The sequence below is a fragment of the Castor canadensis genome, chromosome 2, assembly GCF_047511655.1.
Source record: "Castor canadensis chromosome 2, mCasCan1.hap1v2, whole genome shotgun sequence".
NCBI classification, from domain to species: domain Eukaryota; kingdom Metazoa; phylum Chordata; class Mammalia; order Rodentia; family Castoridae; genus Castor; species Castor canadensis.
Genome location: NC_133387.1, coordinates 108,439,249 through 108,461,934, shown reverse-complemented (window position 1 = coordinate 108,461,934; position 22,686 = coordinate 108,439,249). Strand labels below are relative to the sequence as shown.

Below are 22,686 nucleotides of genomic sequence, written 5' to 3'. Positions count from 1 at the left end.
ATAGTTGGGTTTTGTATACAACATATGTCTACTCTGAAGCAACTGGCATTCAGTCACATTGGAAGGTGAAGCTGGCCAAAGGTGACAAAGACAGTAGCCTGATCATTGTGTTGTGATGTTGCCTTACTTGGCCAGGTGCATCTTGCTTGCAGGATAGGACAGGTGCTACCCAAGTGGAGGGAACCTCAGCCTTGAGTCAAGATATCCCAGCACAGACTATCGACTAGACAGAGACTCATTCTCAACTGAATTAGTCCTCATTCTCAGCCAGTTTTTACCTCTGTGACGTAGGCTTCCCCTAAACCCGGGCATGCAAGAAAACTTTCTGTGACAATGAACACATTCTCCATCTTTCCACAAGTGGCCACTGAGAACTTGAAATGTGGCCCAGACCACCTAGGGACAAAAGCTTTCCTTCCATTTTATTTTCAGTTATTTTTTTTTAACACAGGTCTTACTAAGTTGTTCACGCTGGCCTAGAACTCACTATATAGTCCACATTGGCCTCGGACTTGCAATCCTCCTGCCTCTACCTCCTGGTTGAGGGCTGAGATTACAGGTGTGTGCCACCCTGCCTGTCCCTTTTATTTTATAATTAACTAACATTTAAATTCGAATAGTCATGTAGATCAGTGGTGTACTATTGGACAGAACACACATGGGCTAAGGCCACCTGTGGTCACATCATCTTCACATTCATCCATTACACCCCTCCCAGTGCTCACTGTTGCACTCCCATTAGCATTTTACTCTACAGCTCTCCTAGATGCCTGAAGGTAGGCGAGAGCGCACTGAGTTCTCCCTGGATATGTGTAGGATTGGTTGCAAGATCTATAGATAGAAAAATGTATGGACGCACAATTCCCTTACATTTGAATATGGTCTGTGCACCTATCTTATATTCTTTAAATCATTTCTAGATTACTTATACCTAATATAAGTAATAATTATATTAAGTATAATTAATATAATATAATAAATTATAATTAAATTATATAATTAATTAATTATATTAATTATAATTAATTATTAATAATAATTAATATATAATAATTATATTAAGTATAAGTAAATAATGCAAATACTATGTGAACATTTGTTACACGATTGTTTAGGGAATAATGTGTGTGTATATACGCATTCAGTATAGATACAGCCACCAAAGGCCTGTCTACGCAGTACACACTGGCAACAACGTAGTATTTCCAATCCATGGCTAGTTAACTACACTGCCAGAAAACAGTGACTGACTGTAGTAACAATAGAGCCTTTTATTTCTAAGAGAAGTGGCCATAATGTTTATTTCAAAGGACAAAGCTGCCTAGTTATCCAAAATGACATCTGATGAATTTGCAATAGACTAACCTAGTTTTAAAAAGTTCTATTGCAAATGTATCAGATATCATTCCAGGGGAACCATGTGCAGGTGAGTGTGCCCATGGGCAGGGAGATGATCACTTGTAATGAATTCTGCTGTCCGGTTCCTGAAATTTCCACACACAACCCTTTGCCATAGTGTTTGCTTATTTATTTTTTGTCCTGCTACTATCAAACACAGCCCTTGTCCTCTTCCACACAGACTTTTGATAATGGCTAACCCATGAAGAGCACACCTGCTTCAAAGAACCAGCACTGACTTCAAGGAAGCTAGCTGTCTTACCTTAAAGGGCAGAGGAATGGGAAGAAGCAAATGCAGTAACAGAGAGCATTCACTAGAGGGCATTGCCATGAGTAGATTAAGACTGAAACTAAATATAATAGAGCTTCAAACAAACAAACAAAAATCATGTCACAAAGCAGAGGTCTGAGAATTCAGAGTATATAGCTCAAGTCACACAGCTCTGACTGTCTTTAAGAAAAAGACTAAAAATCTATTCAGATGAAATTCATGAAACATTCCCAGAAATCAAACAGGACATTGATGCAGCAACAGATTGAAGATGCACAGTGTGTCCCAGAAGAAAAAAATGACAGCAATCTATCAATGTCAACCCTGTGCCTTTTCTCCCTGCTTTCCCAAAGGGTCCTTATCTGCCCCTTAAGGTATGCCATTTATCTTGAAGTGCCCTCTGCTGGCTGAGCTGAGATCTGCAGCCATGGGTCCCTTTGTCTCTTCCTCTGCTGGATCAGAGGCCGGTGACCAGCCCTACCTGCTCTATTACAGGTGAAACCCAACTTTGCCTCAGGTGGATTTTTCACTTTTGCTTTTTGCCCTTCTTATGAATGGGATTTAGCTGCCAAAATGAATGAGTTTATTCAGGCATAGGCTATTTTACACTTAACAAAGCACATTTGACACCATGTGGTTTGAAAGTGAATGGATGCAATTGGAGGACATCATGTTAAGTGAAGTAAGTCAGGTTCAGAAAGACAAAGGCTGCATGTTTTCTCTCATATGTGGAATATAAACCCAAAGATAAACATATATACAAAAACAAGCATGATCATATACAAACTCAGATGTAGAACATGTTTGTAATAGTGGAACTGCTCTATGGAATTTGGGGAAGGAGGGAATGGAAAAGAGAATGGGAGAGCATCAACAGTATTGAAATACATTACATCTGTGCAGGTAGAGGTTATAAGGATGTGTATTGAAACCTGTTGAATAATAGGGATTAGGAGGGAAGGGGTAAGGGAGAGCAGTGGAAGGGGTTGAACTAAGCAAAGTAAAGTAGACTCACAGTGGGAACACATTGAAAAACCCCTTTGAACATTAACTTAAATATTAATAATGAAAAACAGGACTGTAGAATAGGTACAGTGTGTGGGGGGAGGTATTTGTGGGAGGGGACAGGTGAATGAAGGAGATTAAGGTGATTATGGTGGATGGCCTTCATATACTTCCATGAAATAGAACAAAGAAACCTCTTGCAATTGTTTTAAGCGGGGCGGGGAGGGGGCCAAGGGGGAAAGACAGTGGGGTGATCTAACCAATGTACAATGTAAGGCTATTTGGAATTGTCACAATGAATCCCCCTCCCCACTCCAAACAATGAATATATCTTAATAAAAAATTTTAAGAATCCCCATTATACTAAGCACTCAAAATAGGTCTTAAACATCAATTAAGACTGGAATCAAGGAAGCCAGATCAGAGTTCAAGTTATGCTGAGTCGTTTCCTTCCCTTTTCGTTCTATGTGGCTGCTTGTGTCATCTCATTTGGACTGAGCCTCCAACTTGATATTTGAGCCTCTGGTCCAGTGGTGCCTCACCATCCTGGCTGTGCTTGTCACAGCACAATGGACTGCTTGCTCCAGAGGAGAGGGGTATGATAATATTGGTTTTTAAGGGCTGTCTTTTTGGGGAGAATTACAGAAACCAAGGATTTATGTTTTAAAAATTAAAGACAGGAAGGAGTATTCCAAACACCATAGGCGTCCTGCTGTGGTAGGCGGGCTGGTGTGCTGCCTGGGAGGAATGGGGTGGTAATTCAAAGTTATTGCAGGGTCATCCCCCCCCCAACCCCCACTAAGGTGAAGACCTGGGCAGCAACACAGGGCATTCATTCTCTTACTCTTCCTGCAGATTTTTTTTTTTTTGGTGGTACTGGGGTTTGAACTCAGGGCTTTGCGCTTGCTAGGCAGGCACTCCACCATTGAATCACTCTGCCAGCCCTTTTATTTTGTGCTGGGTATTTTTAAGATAGGGTCTCATGAATCATTTGCTCAGGCTGATTTTGATCCTCCGGATCTCTTCCTCCCAACTAGCTAGGATTACAGGCGTGAGCCACCGGCACCTGGCCAGATTTCTTCCTTGAGTAGAAAACCCAATTTGGCATTTTAAGTATCCCACTGAAGTGGAAAAAGTTACTGGGCATGCCAAATGTGATTGCTTTGAGAGTTTGGAAGTCTTTGCTAAACCTTTGTGGATAAGTGACTCTGATACCATCTGAGGTCTGATTCTTTGGGGAGAAAGAAGGTGAATGAAATTGCCCTGGTGTGAGCGAGCTGGTCATACCTTTCACCAGAGCCCACCAAGCTTGCTCATGACATAGCCCCCAAACCTCCCAATTTTCTGCGTATGTCGTGGGAGAAGTGTGCCTTAAGTAGTGTATGTCATTTTCAAAGTTTTTTTTTTTTTTTTTTTTTTAGTGGACAATCAGCCAGGGTGTTTTGCAATACAGACACAGACATAATGAGCAAAGGAAAATGAAGAACACTGTATTAATGTTTATTTCTAGTTACAAGAAACAGAACATCAGTCCCTTATTTGTACAAAAATACCTGAAAGTTTACAATTAGGTTCACGAGCCAAAGAGCTATGTACAGAATGAAGCAGAGCACGTGGCTAAAGGCTTTGTCTCTTAATTAACACCTTCTGCATTCCCTGGAAACGGTTACATGCCAGGCCAGATTACAGTCACTGCGGCTTGCACTACGACATCACAAATCTACGATAAGCTAGTCCCGCCCCCAGAAGGTGCAGATCGATCAAATTGTCAGGTATTAAATGCAGAAAGAAGACAAAACATCTAAGCAGAGGCACATGTTTCTTCAAGGTTTAGCAAACAAAAAAACACATTCTGGAAATCTAACACCTAATGTAACAGAGCTTACCTATTAAACTCTACTACCCAAAACATTTGGCGTTTTTTTTGTGTGTGTGTGTGTGTGGTTTTTTTTTTTTTTGTGTGTGTGTGTGTGTATGTGTGTGTTTTTTTTTTCTCCTTCTCGACTTAATCCAGGTTGCTACATGGAGTTTTCGTTTAGAAAAGAAAAATCACAGGCAGAGATTAAAAAGTCAACAGGCTCCAAAACAACCCTGAGCTGTCCTCTTTACATTCACGTCAATTAAATACAAAAATAAAAGTCAAATGTCCTTCAGTCCCTGGAAGGGGGCTGGATGCCAACTGTCCCAGGGACTTTGCTGTTTCAGATGGAATTCCCAGCTTCCTGCAGGAAGGAGGGTTACAGACTCCAACAATCCACTTCGGCTTGGGAAATACAAAAGACTACGTCAAACCAGCTACATACAAAATTGTGAATCAGTCAAGCCTTTTTATTCTCCTCTTAAATAAAATGCATACTTATAAATATGAAATACTGCACATCCTAGCTGTCTACTGCAGAGCCGTGAGAGAGGGGTGCACTGTGGGAACTGGTCTACAGAAACAAAAAAGAAATCTTAGGATTGTTGCTTTTTTTTTTTCTCCTTCTCTTTTGAAAGGTGTTACCTAAAACCAGTAAAGAGAAAAAAGGTATAATGGTAAAAATGAAGTATCCATCCCTAATGCGAAGACCGGTGAAGCGTGCTGCCAGACATGAACTTGAGAATTAACCTTACTGTCAATGGCTTGATTGATTAAACTGGCCGGGAGAGAAAAAGATGCATTTATGGTCAAGAACATGTTTTTACTAAAAACAAAACAAAACAAAAAAAACTCTTCATTTGTGGAAGTAGGTATTTCATGGAAAACAACCAGAGTGTAGTCTGTAAACTAAAATACAGTGTTTCTATACCATAGACTCACTTGAGGCTCATCGGCCTTACTGAAGTGTATCACACATCTGTCTTGAACTACGCATGTGTCCCTCCCAGTTTCTTAGGGAGCACTTCAGCGGGCTGCATTCGGACAATCCAGTGGCTAGCCCAGGTTCAAGGGGGACAGTCAGGTGCTGTGTCGGAAAGGAAAAGCCTTTTGCTCGCCACAGTCATCTGTATACTTGTCAAGCAAGTGCTGTCTGCATTGCAAGGGTCAAGCCTTAAGATAATGGCCACCCTCATGCCTGACAACTAAGGGCACACAGCAAAGGGTCCACCGTGGGGCCACGGGACCCAGTGACAACTCAAGCCAGCGTCTGATTCATTTCCCAGAGCGGGATGCAAATGTCACATCATTAAACTCCCCAGTGTCCATAACCAGGGCCAGCAGAGATGCTGCTGCTGGACACCTTCCATCTGCTGGCTTATGGAGGTTTCAGCAGGACACTGGAGGTTGTCAAACAAGGACCTGTAAATACTGGCCTCTGCAGTGTTTCCTTGTCTTTACCACCATGGAAACCCACAGTGACACAAAGCCAGGCAGGTGCCATTTTCTTTTTAGATCCACTAATTCCTCGAGGGAGATCAGTCATGAAATGGCTCAGGCCACTGCAGAGGGTAAGGCAGGGGTCATTCTAGCACAGCTGTGGCTGTGGAAATGCTAGGCTGAGGGTGCCCAGTAGACAACATGGCATCCACTGTCTGTGGATGGTGGGCACAAGAGTGTCCCGAGGTGTCTGGCTTATACCAGTCTAGAGGCAAGGTCAATCAGCCATTCAGCCATGTGGTATTTGCTGGGGAACAGTGAATTTTCCCAAGTAATAAAGCCCCCTGCACTAGACACACTAATAACTAAAGGACCAGATACCTGTGCTAGAGCCATGATTGACAGACTGTGGGAGCCTGAGTCTGCAAAACGTGTCAGATGCTGACCACAGTTGACACCTTTTATTTAATTTTTTTTAAAAAAAAAGCTTTTCAAGTATACTGGGAAGGGCTGGGGGTGGTCTATAATTTGGTAGCCAAATCCACACTGTGGCAACCTCAGCAGGTACGGGGTACCCTTGGAAAAAACCTTTGGGAACCCACTTTTTTTTTTTTGGCTGAAGTCTGCCAATTCCAAACTTTTTCTGTCTCATTAAAAGTTGCAAAGCCACAACCCCACCTACCACAGGCTGAAATACAATATTGATAACGAAGGAGGAGTGCAAAAAGTGATCAATACAAAAAAAGTAAACATATCAGTTTTAATTGTCAAGATTATTCCAGGGCAAGAGTTCACTTCGAAATCACTTCTCTCCGGTTCTCATTCGTAAGTTAAGTGGCCTAGCCAAGATGGTCATTCCAGTTTATTCTCACACTTGTGCCGATCTCTCATCCCTCCCTAATTTGGCTGATGCAGAGGGAGGTGATCTTTTTGGAATACACAGCAGCAAATCATCACAAAGTCCAACAAACTAGTCGATCTTGGTCGGTTGGCACCAAATGAACCCATGTTTCTGAGTCCCAGGGTGCGGAATAGATGTGTGTTCTTGTCTTCATTCCAGTGTTCGCTTCCTCCAGCCTCAACCGAGAGGACCTGTGAGGTCATAAGGCCACTCGGGTGCAGTGGTGCTTCAGTTTGCAAGGCAGGACTCCTTTGTTGAGCTGGTAAAAGTCAACCAGCTGGATCAGGTCAGAGAACTTGGTGTTCCCGTCGTCCAGGCTGAAAAACGTCTGTCCATCGTCCTCGCACTGGAGAGACACAAAAAACACTTGCCAAATTAGAGGAAACCACTTCATGAAGCAGCTGGGGGCAGGGGGCAGGTCTTGGGCAATAGCATCTTTGGTCACAGTTTGGTTCCTGAGGGATTCACAGTAGGCCAGAAAACACAGGGGTAGGAAGGTCGGGGAGTGGGGTGTCTCTGCTGAATGGTGCCACATCGCTGGGCAAGTCCTTTAGAATGGTAATTCTGCATTTGCATATAGTGTTTGGGGGAACCTGGGAAGCCAGAGCCCAACCCAAGGTTCTGTTCCTTCCCCCAAGTATAGGGAAGGAAGCACTCATCTTCCTTATCTGAAAAGTGGGTATGTCAGGACTTAGCAGAAAGAAGAGGGCCATGGGGGGCAGGTTCACAAATCTTAGCCAGACACCCTCCTCATCTCTCACTACCCTGTAGCTTCCACTCCTCATGTGATTCTTGAGACTGAAGTCACAAGTTTTGGGAGTCAAGTATGGTGGGAAAACCCCAGGTCAAAGACATGACTTTTGTTGTATTTGTGGGCAGAATGAGTCTCAAAAAGGAGGCCAGCTGGCTGCCTTTTTCTGGCAGAATATTTCCTGAGTTTAGGTCCCATAGGAAACATATCATGACAGTTATCTAAATCTGCAGAATCTATCAATAATTTAACCCATTTGATATTAATTTTACCATTACCCCCCATGCTCCACTAAACTCTGGAGGCAGGTGACATTATACCTTAACCATGAAGCGGAATTTGAACCTTGGCACACTACAACGAGGGTGAAACTATATATTGGGCAGTCTATCAATAATGTATTCGCTTTAAAAAAAAAAATCGGTATTGGGGATGGATTCTGTAATGATGAGGCAGAACCGTTCACCACTAGAACTTGTTTTCTGAGTCAATGACCAGGTGCCATAAGGGGTACAATTCTCTCTGGAGGGGCTACTTGGCCAGTGGTGATTTTTTTTTTTAACAGTAATTTTCTGGAGTAACGCAGGTGCATACCAGCTTGAACTAGACAATTCTTTAGTTGTAAGGGGCCAAGATCACACAAGCTACACGGTTCCCGTTTCATCATAGCGGTGTCTCTCAGCAGTAGTCACCCTCCACATCCTCCCACCCTCTGACCTCGATACTCCTAGTTAGGTGGCAGTGCAGTTATACCTGTGAGCTGAAAGGTGAGTGGGAAGCTTCCCATGATAGCACCACCTTCAGCATCTCTTCTAGGGAAAACACTGTGTTAAGTTCAACCAACCAACCCTCACAGAAACTCTTGAAATTGCTTACCTGTGGGCTGGAAACGGCTGTATGCCCTTCTAAAGTCTTGCTACTTTCTGACTTGAAAACCGCATTAGGAATGAAACCAGAACATCCAGAAGTAAGGAGAGATATTGAAAATATCAATACTTACAGGTAAGATCTGGAAATTTTTAATTTTCTGGTGATGACACAGTGTGAGTACAAATGCCTTTGGATTACTCTGGCTGTCACGGAGGAGGAAGAGCCTGGGAAGGAAAACCCCACGATGGACTGTTAAGAACTTTTAAAATCCAAGAGTCATTACACACACACACTAGCCTATCTCACAAGGTGAACTGATGACACCTTGGTGCTTTGGCGTCTGAGTGGCAATATTACTCAGTACCTGGTCAAAATGTCATTCTTCATTGAAAGGAACCAGGAACCCTGAGGACACAGTAAATGCCAGGGCTTAGGTAGGGACACTATAGGAGAAGCTGGACAGTTCTGTAGAAGAAAGTCAAGAAGTACTCAAAGAATGATGGGCAGGTCAAACGACCTGTGATCCCCCAAAACAAATCACAGAAGCAATGGCTTAAAACACATAGAACAGGAATCCACAAATTCACACAGCTATCTGAAATAAATAAATTTGTAAGGAGAAAAAAAGCATGTCCTTAGAGGAGAATGCTAGTGACAAAAAAACAGGACTAATGGATCAGGAAATCACCAGCTGTCAATGACAACAGTGACTGTTGACTAAGGAGAGACCTTCCCCAGATGCTAAAACCAGCAGATGAAAGCTTGCCAAGAAACAGAAGAAATTCCTAATTTCATCCCATCTTACTCTTAATATTTTTGTAACATATTTATACATTAACCTTACAGTTTAGAACAGTTTAGAAACCATGTTTCTAAACTGTCTTCATGAAGTATTCAAATTTCCACCATCAGGAGTAGGACAAATGGCCCTTAGGTGCCTCCTGTCACCTGTACTGCTCCCCAAGACCACAGGAGCCGCTCTAACCCCAAGGACATACCTACTGCAAGCCGGAACACATTCTGTAAGAATAAGTGACTTCAGCTCCTGACTGTGAACCATACAGGGACAGGAGACCCCGTAGCCAGGACTGTGAATATTTTTCTTTTGCTATAAAAGATTCAATTAGGAGCACTGGTAAAATCTAAGTGCAGAGAAGCTAACAAAACTGTATCAGTGTTGACTTTCTAATTTTTACAATGGCACTGTGCTTATGAAAGAGAAGTCCTGTTCTTAGAAATTTGATGTTGAAATATTTAGAAATAAAGGGGTATCAAGCTACAATGCCTTTCAAATGATTTGCAAAAAGATTCACAGAGAAAAGGTGATAAAGTAGACATGTTGTCATGTGAACAGCTGAGTGTCCTGGGTCACGTACTTAAGGAGTTCTTTGTATTATTCTTGTAGCTTTTCTACAACCTTAAAATGATTACAAATAAATAACCAAAACAGCACAAAAAAAGCATAAAGTCATTGCTTTCCTATGAACAAATCTGGATAGCTAATAAGACAGACAGTTGGACATCAGAAAGCAAGAGAAGAAAAGTCTCAAAGCCCTAATATGTACTGAAAGAAATTAGGAATCAAAATACCAAACGCAGCTAAATCAGCAGTTTCTAGATTCAAATAGAAGGCAATAAAATAGGACTGGAAAACCTTCCCTTGAAAGATAAACACTTTTTTTTTTCAACAGCACTTCTCAGGTCTTTAAAATTCAAATATTCATTGTGGATATTAGTGCAGGATTTCTCAGAGCCTTTAAAATGCAGCTAATCCATCTTGATTCTCTAAGGGCTCCACCACAGTTTCTAATCTCATCTAACTACATAACCCCCTTTGCCCAGCATTTTGCAGGAACTTGTACTCTTCAGAATATACTTTGAGAAACACCAAACAGAACAGAATTCTGTGGTGTGGCTTGGTCAGTTTGTAGGGGACAGTGGTTAAGAATCATGGATCATTTGTGAAATGTACTCCACAGCAGGGCAGGAGGAAAAGTTGCCTCTCCCAGGCTCCTCCACCCACCTCCAAGAGTCACCTTCTTTTCCCATGAAAATATTGTCATGTCATTGCAAATCAAATGCCATGGTTACTCTGTTACTTGCAAAAACACAGAAGTTTGCAGTAAAAAGATAGGGCTGTCTCTTTCTGTCATTGCCTGCTATTTCCTTCCTCAGACAGGAAGCTAGGGACAAATGTGAGGTGGCTGAGGACTGAGAGGGGCAGGTTCCAGATGCACACTGCCTGCCTCCCAGTTTTAGGGTGTGAACCCTGGCAATCCTCAGGCTGCCTCAAGGCTGGCCTTTATGGGCAGTGCTAGCAGGCTGTCTAACCCAGGGGAGTCCCCTGGCTCCAAAGTTACCAAGAAGCCTAGCTTCGTCACTTGTTGGCTTCCTTGTTGGTCCTGCTTATCCACCTCAGTTTTGTCATCTGCCACTGGCAGTGTACGCTTCTAGTGCCCGGCCGCCATTCAGAAGGTCATGGCTTGAAGCACAGGTCATTATGCACTCTGCCCCATGTATGATGGGTTCAAGTGCAGTCATTAAACGACCAAGAGAATGCCATCAGTCACCTGCCTAGGGGACAGGGCTGTGGGAAGCACAGTGGCAAGACCCAGGGGGCTTCTCACTTTTATGAAGGACTGATATCATGATGCTTCTTAAAGAATTGAGTCTCTCTCAGGCCAGGTGCTGACGGTGACCGAGGTTAAGAACACAGCTCATGTTTGTAAGAGGGGTTCTGATAGAAGCCTTTTCTATCTGTATGAACCCCTTCTGTCCTCACAGTGACGCTGCTGATCTCATTTTAGGATGTAGGAAGCAGGACACAGAGAAGTTAAGTGACTCCCCCAAGATCATGAAAATTCCCCCAAGGTCACGCACACAGACCAACCCTGAGGGGGATAAAAAAAAACTTTCAAAAACTCAAGCCTTGCCTGAGAAGTTTCCCTCCAGCAAATGGAAGGATGCGGAGGGTGGGGAGAGTGAGAGGAGGACGGCCTTTGTCCTGAAAGGGTTAGAAGGAGCTGCCGGGTTGTAGAAGGGTAGACAGAGTAAGGTTTGGTCTTCTCAGGAAGGTTCTGGTCTGGGCTGTGGACAGCAAGACAGGAAGGATGCAAGCTGTGAACTCAGCGTACCCTGGTGCATGTACACACGCATGTATATGCACTCTACACATGTGTGGGCATGGCCCTGTGTACAGGGTGGGGCCATCTGCATCCCAGGAGGCTGCAATGGCTATAACCTTCTGGCCCTGCTCTCCAGCTCTGCAAATCACCTGAGGCTGAAGTGACAGGAGATGCTTTCACAGCATCTGTTAGTCTTGCTTTCTTTCCATTGTCTGATGCTCTACCTTGGGGTGTCTTCATTTTTCTCTCAGGGATCAGTACAGATTTGAAATGGACTATTTGGTTCATCATTTTTTGCAAACATATTTCCTCCCCAGCCCTCAGAAGCTGAGCACCCATGTGACAAAGCCTGGACTAGCCTCACATTTGTATGTTTGGTTTTTGCTAGCAATCCTCAGTCTAACATCTGAACTGGAAATTACAGCCTTAGTGACAACCGAGACTCCAAAGAGGACAAACAGAAAGTACTGCTTACAAATGAGACACAGGTCACCAGAAGGGTTGATGTAGAGGGAGGAAAGTCACAGAGGCAAAACTCTCATCTCCTCACGAGGAAGGCCTGCCACTTGGGCTAAAACCCAAGTACAAGTTGAATGACAGAAAACAGACATGGCTAGGAAAAAAAAGGAGCTGGCCCTTTTGTGATTCACGTGATCAAACTTGCCAACTTGTAGCACAGGTTGGGCCTTGTCTCCTTCATGCTGGAAGTTTCTTCCAGATACACCTGCTCCCATACCTACTTGCCTAAGACTGAGACAAGTCCACTCCTGGGGCACCTGGTGAGTGCCCCTGTGGAGCCTGTGCTTCTCAGGCAGTGTGATGTCACTTGGCAAGGGGACCACTGGGCTCCTTAATGGATTCCAGACAGGACATTAGCAGTGACATCACTGGAACATTCTAAAGCCCACTTCCAATGGGATGAGAGATAATACACGGTGCAAGAAAACACGCACACACACACACCCCTAAACTCAAAAATGTCACAGGAAAAGGAACTTCAAATGTTCAGCTTTTCTGTCCTTAGGCACACAGAAATTCTAGAGGAGAAGGATCCCTTTCTGTAGTTAGGAGAAGAGACAGTTCTAATGGTTTAAAAGAGACCACTCCACAATACAGTGGACATCTCAAGGGCACAACTCTGGAATAATTTTATAGCCACATGGGAAACATAATCAAAAGACACCCATTCTTTAGAGTACATAAGGATAAATAACTCCAAGTGCATCTGCGACCTAATAAAAAACAAAGCCAAAAATGAATAAACAAGGAAGGAAAGAAGAATGGACAGAAGGCAGGAAGGAGACAATAGAAGGACTAGAAGATAACAGGAAGGAACTTCTTTATGATTCAAGAATGGGAAAAACAAAAGCACTTGCAACTTGAAAAATAAGTTAGACAAATGGGCAAAAGGTAGAAACCATTCAGAACTACAAAAAAAGAGAAAGAAACCTAAATAGTCTTTAGGCACACGGGAAGAGGCTCTCAGCGTGCCTCTTGAGAGACATGCAAATTCTGCAGAGGCATGGGAAACAGTCCCTCCCTGTGCACTTCTGGTGGGACAGACATGTGTACAAACCCCAGCAAGGGAGAGCAGGAACTAGTTCACAATCTTAAATGAGACTTTGCTCTCCACCCAACAGTCCCACTTCTAAGAACTTCCCAGCAAAGAGGTGTCAGTTTCCTGTCATAACACAGAGGACCAGCTGAAGATCTTATGAAGATATTCATAAGACACTTCCATGAGAATGGAAATGTGGAAGACCTTCCACGTTTTGCTCAGGGACAATCTTCAGGGCAGAGTTTGGAGGAAAATGTTCAATTAGGGAACGTAATGTTTAGAAAGGAGCTGAGTAGGAAAACATATGTATTTTGCTTGTATTTAAAAAAAAAACAGAATAAACACACACTAATAAAAATGGTAACCTATTGTAGGGTTGGGGAATGGGCAGGCTAGAGTTGATAGGCTTTGTCCTACTGTTTTGACATGGACATGGAAATGTTTTCCCTAATTTAAAATGCATTGAAAGATCCTACATAAAATAAATGAGATCCACTCATAAACACCAAATGTCACTTGGAATAAACGAACCTAAGTCACAGTTTGGTGGCAGAACCAGAGGGAAGAATTACATTACGTTTAACACAGTATGTCAATACCCTTTAAGGTACATGCCTACAATACCCCTTAAGGGTTAAAAAGACTGCAAAGAAGTCTCAATTCAGGAGTCTTGTTGAATTAATATCAGTATTAATAGTTTCAAGATAGTGAAAATATTTCACCTTGATACATCACAAATACATATGAGCATATATAAATAATTAATGTTAACCAAGATTTTCAGAGTAAAAGAGAAACAATAAAATCAATTCAGTTAAAACTCTATAATCTCAAATTTGAATTGAACTCATAATTTATCTTTGGGCTTTAAAAAAAGCCTAGGACTGGGCATGTGGCTCAGTGGTATAGAACTCTCTTGGCATTCATAAGACCTTGAGCTATATGCTAGCTCTGTCCAATGAAAAGACCCAAAGGTTGTGGCTTCTAGATACCATGTCCTACTGGAAAGAATGAAGGTTTCTAAGAGAAGTTGTGACAGGAGCCTAAAACATCTTGTCACACCTGAAATCAAATACTAATAGTGTTGGATAAAAAGAACTCAGGAACCAACTTGAAAGGTGTCCAATGGCTGATGTGCACCAAACTGAGCATCAAGGTGTTTGACTGAAAATAAACCAAACAAAGATCTAAGATCGAAGTGACAGTTAAGAATGAACAGGATGGGGTGTGACCTAAGTGGTAGAGGACCTGCTTTAACAAGTACGAGTCCATGACAGAGAGACAGAGAAAAAAGAACACACACACACTAGTGGAAGATGGTGTGAAATCAAGTCTATGGTGCCTTTTCCAGGAAACTAAATATATGAGGAGGGAAATTTTAGCTAATCAGCTCTAAAGGAATAATAGAACCTGAAAAATGACAACTTTTGAGCCCCTAATGAAAGAGAAGTTTAACCAATGGGAACTAAAACCATGGGGTAGAGATGAGTGGAGTTGTCTGAGGGAAGGCTCAACCCTCACATGATGGTGAGGACAGAGACTCCATCTTCCTTTGAGGCAACAGAGCACACAGCACTGTTCGGAAGCAACTCTCATACCCCAAAGACCAATGTCTGACCACCCCCTCTCAGGAATACAGGAGATGGAGGAACATATTAAAGAAAAGTACAAGTGTGCAATTAGCAAATGACCCACTTCTTCAACACACACAAGATCAAAAAAACGAAGAAAAAGAGATGAGAGGCAAAGACACTTAGCCAAACGCAATTTATAAATCCCAGTTTCAATGAACTATGGTAATTTGAAGATGGGTTGGATTTTAGATGATAGGAATTCTTTGTTAAGTGTAATAAAGATATTATGTCAGAACAAAAGGGTCTTTATTTTTTTGAGATCTAGGCACTGATATATATTTATTGGTAAAACCTTAGGACTTTTGAGATTTCCTTTTGAAGGAAAAGGAAGGAGGCAAAGGATGAAAAAATGTAGAAGGAGAAAAGATAAAATAAGTTTGGTGAATTATTGAAGATGGGCAATGGGGACTCATTGTTTTTCTCTCTTAGAAAAATTTCTAATGAACCTTTCTTTCTTTTTTTTTGTTTTTTTTACCAGAAGGTCACTCTGGGACCACTCTGATAAGTGGACTAGGGCATCCTGCACTCTGAGGTATGGGGCTGCTACAGTAGCTCCTCCCTGCTGATTACATGGCCACACGTGCCCACACCCTCACCTGGGGCAGACCTTCCTTTGGTCATGCTTAGCCTTGCCTGGGGTGGCCTTTGTCTTGGCCAATGGGACAGTAGCAAACAGTGTAGAGAGACGTGAGTTGTGCTACTGCTTGTGCACGGAGGACCAACCTCTCTAACTGGTGCTGGTGGGGGTGAGAGGCTGGGACAGCCATGATGGGAATGATTCCAGGTTAGCCTGCAGCAAACATGTGTGCCCAGTCACCAGCCAAGCTGGCCAATAGCCTCCACAGTCTACCACACATCTAAGCGAAGCCATCCATGGTCTAGCCTGACTGTCCTAGCCCAGGTGAGAAAGGCCACACACTCAACCAATCACAGCTGTGAGATATGAAACTTCTTTGCATTTGTAGATCACCTCCGTTTGAGGCTGTTCGTTCTCAGTCAAAGGTAACTGATGACATACACAAATCAAAAAGTGTAGCAAAAAAAAGTTCTTTTTATTTGTCTGCTGCCTTGCAAAAAGTAAAAATAACTAGTCTTGTGTTTTACATCTGTTCAAACTTCTAAGTGGTAGGGATAATTCTAGATACAACCTGGACATATAGGAATTAGAACCCCCTCTGTCCCTTCCTAACTAAGAAGAGCACTGCACCTCCTAGCTTAGATATCTCCTCTTTAAAATGAGGGTGAAACCACGGCCTCCCTGGGCAGGTTATTTAAAATGAAGAACACAAGCTGAGAGCAATGAAACCTCAAAAGACAGATCAGTGGACCATCCTTACCCGTCTACAAGGCCTTGCTGTTTGATGAGCCTGTGCGATTCTTCTCTGGTGATCCGGCCATGAAACCAGTGCTGAGTCCTGTGAATCACTGTGAGGATGAGGAGAGGAAGAGAGGGAGAGGGGATGTGGCACCTCTGCACAGAGCCCTCCCAGAGGAGCTTGACTCCTGAGGCTGTAGCACTGTGCTGCACTCCAGCCCATGCACTACCATGACACTCAGGGGACGGGTGGAGGTCAGGGTTACAATAATACGGCTGAGTCACCATGTTTACCTGTACTTAGGGTGGAAGGGTGGAGGGGACTTTGGCTACCCAGGATATTCATCCGCATACTTCGCTTCTGTAAAAGAAATGTCCATGTCAGCAGCAAAGATGACAGACTGCCACACCAAGTCACCTAGCATCCAACCTCAGAGCAGGGTTCTGAAGTTCTTAACCCACAAGCACCCTCAACTGAGCACTGAGAATGAAACACAGTGGTTAGAAACAAAACCAAAACCATCCTGGCATATTTCTACCCTTCCCAGAATTGAAGCAGTGACATGTTTCTCGTACAGAGGACTGAAAAGCAGGACAATCCTGAAAAATCTCAGCAGAAAAAGCTTGAGCTTTTCCATTAAGCTCAGGCAGTGTGCTCAAACACTGGTGTCCAGAACACCAGTGCTTGGGGACTTTCTCCTTTTCCCCACACTCTGAGGCTAACATCCCAGGAAGGCTTTCCAAGCCACAGCCCACGGCTCTCATGTCTCAGGATAATTTTAAAGATAGGTGACATGTTCTTCCCACCTGGAGATTTAGGATTTGAGCCTCGGACATAAAGAGAATTCTACTTGGGGTAAAGTGTGACATGAATGCCTGTCTGCCTCATCGGGCCCAGCTCTGTGTCCTCCATGGACAGCCACTGATGACTTACCAGCAGGAACAGTTCTGCCCATGCGTCAAAGAGGGCAAAGAGCTCTGTTCCTCTCTTGCCTCTTCTCTGGGACCCTGATAACAGGGGACCTAGCTGGGGACGGAGGAATGAAAGATCCACAAGGGCGAGCTATGCCCACCACCTACCACCCACAGAACAATTCTTCTGGGAGAAGGCCAGTGGGCAGGAGGTACCAGCCCATGAAGGAGCCTTTCTTGGTGTGACCAGGACTAGGGCCTTACCCGCCAGGCATGGCCCTCTTCCAGGGCGGCACTCTGGGCTTCAGCCGGATTCTCTATCACTCTTCCTGTTTGCCCAGAGAAGTCCATCGCCACAAGGGAGTTCTCAGAGACACTGCGCTGCAAAGGAAAGGCCAGGGGTGGTTAAGATTCAGGGAAGGTATCTACGCAGTATGCTCAAGAGTACTGGCAGCAAAGTAGAAGGAAATTTTTCATTTGCAAGTAAATGGATGGAACTGGAGAACATTATCTTAAGTGAAGTTAGCCAAGCTCAGAAAGACAAAGGCTGCATGTTTTCTCTCATATGTGGAATATAGACTCAATACAAATACAGCTATATCATGAAAAATATAAGGGGAGGTCAAATATAAGAGGGAGAGGGTAAAAGAAAGAGGTTAAGAAGGTGAATATTGTGGTATACTCTCTGTATAAGAATGAATATAGATTTTTTAAACCTGTTGAAACCACCATAAGAATGGGACTAAGGCAGAAGGAAGAAAAATAGAGCCGATGAACCAATTTGGGTTATAATACATATATACATGGAAATGTCACAAGGAAACTCCCAGAATAGTTATCTTAAATGAACAAAAATGTCTTTTTTTTTTTTTTTTTTACAAAATCAAAGTGCAGAACAGGTCCTGTCTGGGGGGGTTTGGTACCAGTGGGAGGGGGGAGGAGGTAGGGAAAGGTCATGGGAAGGTGAACCTGGTACAAATACTGTGTACACATGTATGTAAATGGAAAAATGACACCTGTTGAAATTATTCCAGGAATCTGAGAAGGGGAGGAAAGGAGAGCGGTGGAGGGGGTGAACTGAATATATATATTTGATATATGGTAAGAACTTTTGTAAATGCCACAATGTACCCCCACCCAGCACAATTAAAAAAAAAAAAAAGAGTCCTGGCAGAAAGCCAACATAAAGATGGTGGGAAATGGTGCTATAGAGTCCCTCTGCTTCCCTGATTCAGGTTGAAAATTCATTAGGTTGGGTTGAGTTTTGTTAAAAAATAAATAAATAAATAAATAAAAGAAACATTCTCATTTTCTCATAGTAGTCAAAGGCTGCTGGTTAGAACACTTGGTGCTAGTAAAATTTGGAATATATATGGTCCTTCACTTGCTTCTTAACTTTTCCTAAAAGACATCCAAGAAATGAGACTGGCCAGGGTAAGCCCCATCTTCATCCACAGATCAAGCCCTCAGGTGCATTAGTTCAGGAAGCAAGCACCAGGCTCTTTCTGTGACACCACCTGTCATCTCCTAGGAGCAAACACTGAAGGCTCTTTAAGATCAGGTTTTGAGAGGATTGTGTGTTTCCACATGGTTTGAAAAGGATCAGGTGTGATTATAATCTCTATAATTCCCATCAGTGAACAACTTCAGCATAATGTGCAACAGCACTCAAGGGTCCCATGCATGGTTTGAAGGAACAAAAACCAAAGACAAGAAAGCTAGCTTCTGTAGAGCTCTCAACATTTCTGAGCAAGTAAAGTAGGCCATCTACCTAAATAATCCTGTGTGGAGATGCAGGGGTGGGAAGAAGGGTGGAAGGTAAATTTCCTCCCTGCACACATGCTGTTGAGACTGTAAAACCCAGCTCCTGGAAAATGGAACATCTGGGACATGCTGGCTTCTCTGGAAGGCACACTACTCATTCTGGAGTGTCTCTTGGCCACCCCATGTGAAATGAGATATTCACAACACATGGTGAAGCAGCAGCTGAAAAAGAACTTGACGACTGGGAGCCACACCTCTACTTACCACGGGTGTGGAGAAGGGAGACAGCAAGGCTTTTCTCTGTTGTGGGATGCGGTAGTTCTGGTACAGAAGCATTCCATACTGAAGGAGAAAGAACAGAGTCAGTGGCATGGCCTGTGAGCACCCAAGGCCCCAGCCCACAGCAAACACCATAGCTGAGAAGGGCAGTGTTGAATGAGAACAGCAAATAACTCCCTGTTAACATCCCCCATGAACTGACCACATTCAAGATGGTGTGTTTCTGCCAGTCCTGCCTCAGTTCTGTCACCCAGAGGAGAGGAAGGCTGACTGGTTTGGGACCATTGGGTTGGGAGGGAAGCAGGGCAGCTGATGGCTATAATTGTGACAAGATCAAGAACTCAATAAAGTTAATTGTTTGTGATCTTGTCACTATTATAATCATCAACTTTATTGAGTGCTACTATCAGTCAATAACTATCCTAAGTGATTAATATAATTTAAGCAACTCCATTTTATGAGCTATGTACTATAACTATCCCCATTTTATAGATAAATGGAGCTGAAATTCAGAGAAATGAGCCAAGTAATCCAATGTCACTGGAAACTCAGGATTCAGGATTCAAATGTACATAGATAGCCTGTTCCAAAGCAAGGGTTTCCCCAACCACCAGGCTTATAGCTTAGCCAGGTCAGTCTGTACTTCATTTGTCTTAGCAATAAGAACTAAGGGCTCTGCAAAGTCTCACATACATCCAACATACCAACCAATACTCCCAAATGACTGACTTAAACCACCAGCTTGGAATATTAAAACAACAACACAATGAACCAGGAAAAGGAAACAAAGTTATCAAGTGGGGTGCATCCTCCTCTTGATTTCCTTCATGGGATGTAAGCTCCGTTCCAGCTCTAGGTCTTATGGTCTGTACTCATTTCTAAAATATAAACCTGCAGAACACGACAGAACTGTATGACATGGGTAGAACTGCACCCCTGTGAGAGGAGAAGAGTGGTAACAGGTCAGGAGATGTATTCCAAGTGATGATGGTTGAGAATTCTTCAAATTTGACAACAACAACAAAAATCAAACTACAGATTCAAGGAATAGAATAAAAAAATCTGAAACCCAGACATGTCATGGAAAGACTGCCACAGATGAAGAGAAAACTTCAAGAGCAACCAGAGAAAAACATACATTATTTTCTCAGAAGCACTAAGGAAGGACAAGTAACATTGTTACATGAACAATGAGACTCAGAAGACAATGGACTGGTGAGAATACAGGAGAAAACAGTCATAACCAGTGAGAAGTGTATTAAAAACATGGGTGAAATGAAAATTAAGAACATTTCATAGGCTTTCAATAAAGATTTGCTAGGCTGAGTTCTTTTAGTCCCATAGAGAAGAGTGCAAATTTGGGAAAAAACAATCTTTATTCTGACAAGTAGTAGAGTTTGAACTCAGGGCTTTGTGCTTGCTAGGCGGGATCTTTATTGATTGACATATTTCTGGCCCTTTTTGCTCTGGTTATTTTGGAGATAGGGTCTCACTTTTTTACCCAAGATGGCTTGGGTGGTGATCTTTCCACCATACCTATGCCCAGTTTTTCTCCATTGAGATTGAATCTTGAATTTTTTGTTTGCCCAGGCTGGCCTGTAACCACTGTCCTCCTGATCACAGCCTACCAAGAGCCTACTAAGTAGCTAGGAATACAGGTGTGAGCCACAGGTGCCTGGCTAAATTTAGGAAAAACTAGAGTCTAAATACATAGAGATTAAAATAAAAATAGAGCATTTGAAACAAGAACACAATGATACATCTTCAGGTGCTTAAATAAAGAGAGAATTGATATTCTTCACAGAATGTTTCAATATGGGCAATGGGGGAAATGGAGTAAGTGTTTCTGTCAGGCTGCGGATGGAGGAAGGACTAAATCCTATGAGGCCTCGGGAAGTTAGAGATATGTGTTGTGATGCCCAGAGTAACCACTAGGAAATAGCAAATGGGTACATAAGAAATGGGTTGAGAGGGAAAATATAAATAAAAATATGTGATGAATCCAAACAAGTAGAAAAGGAATACAAGTGAGACAAACTGACAAAAAACAAAAGCTAGCAAGTAGAAGGTATAAATACAAAGGCAGTGGGTGTGGCTTAGCAAATGTGAGGTTCAAATATAAAGTGAGTAGGTGTGGCCCAAGCCTTTGCTAGGCAAACTTGAGACTCTGATTTCGATCCCCAGTAGCACAAAAATAAAGATCCAAACATAAATACTAATCCTCACTCTGAATGATGCAATTAACTCACAATGAATGTACCAATAAAAAGATGAAGATAATCCAAGTAAAAACGATTGTGATAGTCCTTACATATAAGAACTCAGAAAAGTAGAAAGCTATGAGAACACCCATCAAAACAAAACTGAGGAGGCTAGGCTAATATTAGAAAATACATTTTTTTTTTAAGGCTAGAAACGTTGCTGGAACTAATAAAGTAAATATCACAATGACACTTTCAGATGTATCCTGAACATCTGTGGAACGCAGGGAGCCCTGGACCAAAATGTGACCTGCAAAGTGGCAGTCACACTGGAATTACATTCAGAAGTAGACCTGCAGCTTCCTAGGGCTCATGGAGAGGGGCAAAACATGGTATGTGTGTTGAGGAGCCGGAATTCTGGGCTCTCTCCCATCCTAGTGGCTACACCTTGAGCTTCAGTGTTGTCACCTGTGCAGTGGAACAGTGATGACATATACACTGTAAAGTTGCTGTGAGATGAGGTAATGGGTGTAAAGGGATGGGAGTATCTGGCCTACAGAAAATGCTATGCAACAGAAACTTTTATGCTAATACTACAATGAGGGGGCACTGTTAGCTCTACCCACTTTTTTTCCTCAGACTAGTATATTACCTCACCAAAGGTTCCTCCTTTAGTGGAACCTGCTATCTGGATTTATTATGTATTACTAAACGCAATCAAATCTGTTGCTTCAAACAGGGTACTACCACTTTTCTTTTCCATTTCTTTTTTTCTCTTTTTTTTCGCCTTTGTAGCTGGACATAGTGGCACAGGCCTTTATAATCCTAGCTACTCCAGAGGCAGGAGGATCATGAGTTTGAGGCCAGCTGGGACAAAGTTAGTGAGACCCTATCTCGAAAACAAAATGCAAACAAAAGGGCTGGAGGCATGACTTAAGTAGCAGAGAGAGCTTGTCTAGCATATGTGAGACCCTAGGGTCAATACTCAGTACTGAAAAAATAAAGCTTCTTTGCAGATTAAAAAAAAATAATCAAACACATAAAACTATTTAATAGTCTCTCTCATCTGCACAGCTGATCCGTTCTGTCCTTAGCAAACTTATTTTTCCTTGCAGTTGTATATCCTGTTTTCATATATCCCAGCAAAGACAAATAAGTACTTCAATTTTTTCCCTCCTTTATCTCCCCGCAAAATGTAGGGTACTGTACATACTGTCCTGAACTTTGTTTTCTAATTGTTAATGGATTTTCCACAACAGAACACAGAGACTAAACTCATTTTTTTAACAGCTACAGAGTAAACCTCTCAGGATGGACACCCTGTCCCTTACCTAGCCAGTTCCTCACTGATGACAGGCTTAAAACTGGGTTGTCATCAGTTTTATGACTTTAACATTCTGTATT

At 42.7% G+C, this 22,686-nt stretch overlaps 1 protein-coding gene across 10 annotated transcripts in view; it reads right to left on the bottom strand.

The window, feature by feature from the left end:
- Positions 1-4,151: 4,151 nt before the first annotated feature.
- Positions 4,152-22,686, bottom strand: part of Grb10 (growth factor receptor bound protein 10) — a 170,812-nt gene continuing 152,277 nt past the window's right edge. For all 10 annotated transcript variants that reach the window (XM_020185877.2, XM_020185876.2, XM_020185880.2 and 7 more), the window contains 6 exons: positions 19,067-19,144; positions 17,303-17,419; positions 16,421-16,487; positions 16,149-16,236; positions 8,625-8,718; positions 4,152-7,219 (listed from right to left, as the gene is read on the bottom strand). In XM_020185877.2, coding sequence (XP_020041466.2) covers positions 7,073-7,219; positions 8,625-8,718; positions 16,149-16,236; positions 16,421-16,487; positions 17,303-17,419; positions 19,067-19,144 — 591 coding nt within the window. In that variant the 3' untranslated portion in view covers positions 4,152-7,072. The remainder of the gene's footprint in view (positions 7,220-8,624; positions 8,719-16,148; positions 16,237-16,420; positions 16,488-17,302; positions 17,420-19,066; positions 19,145-22,686) is intronic.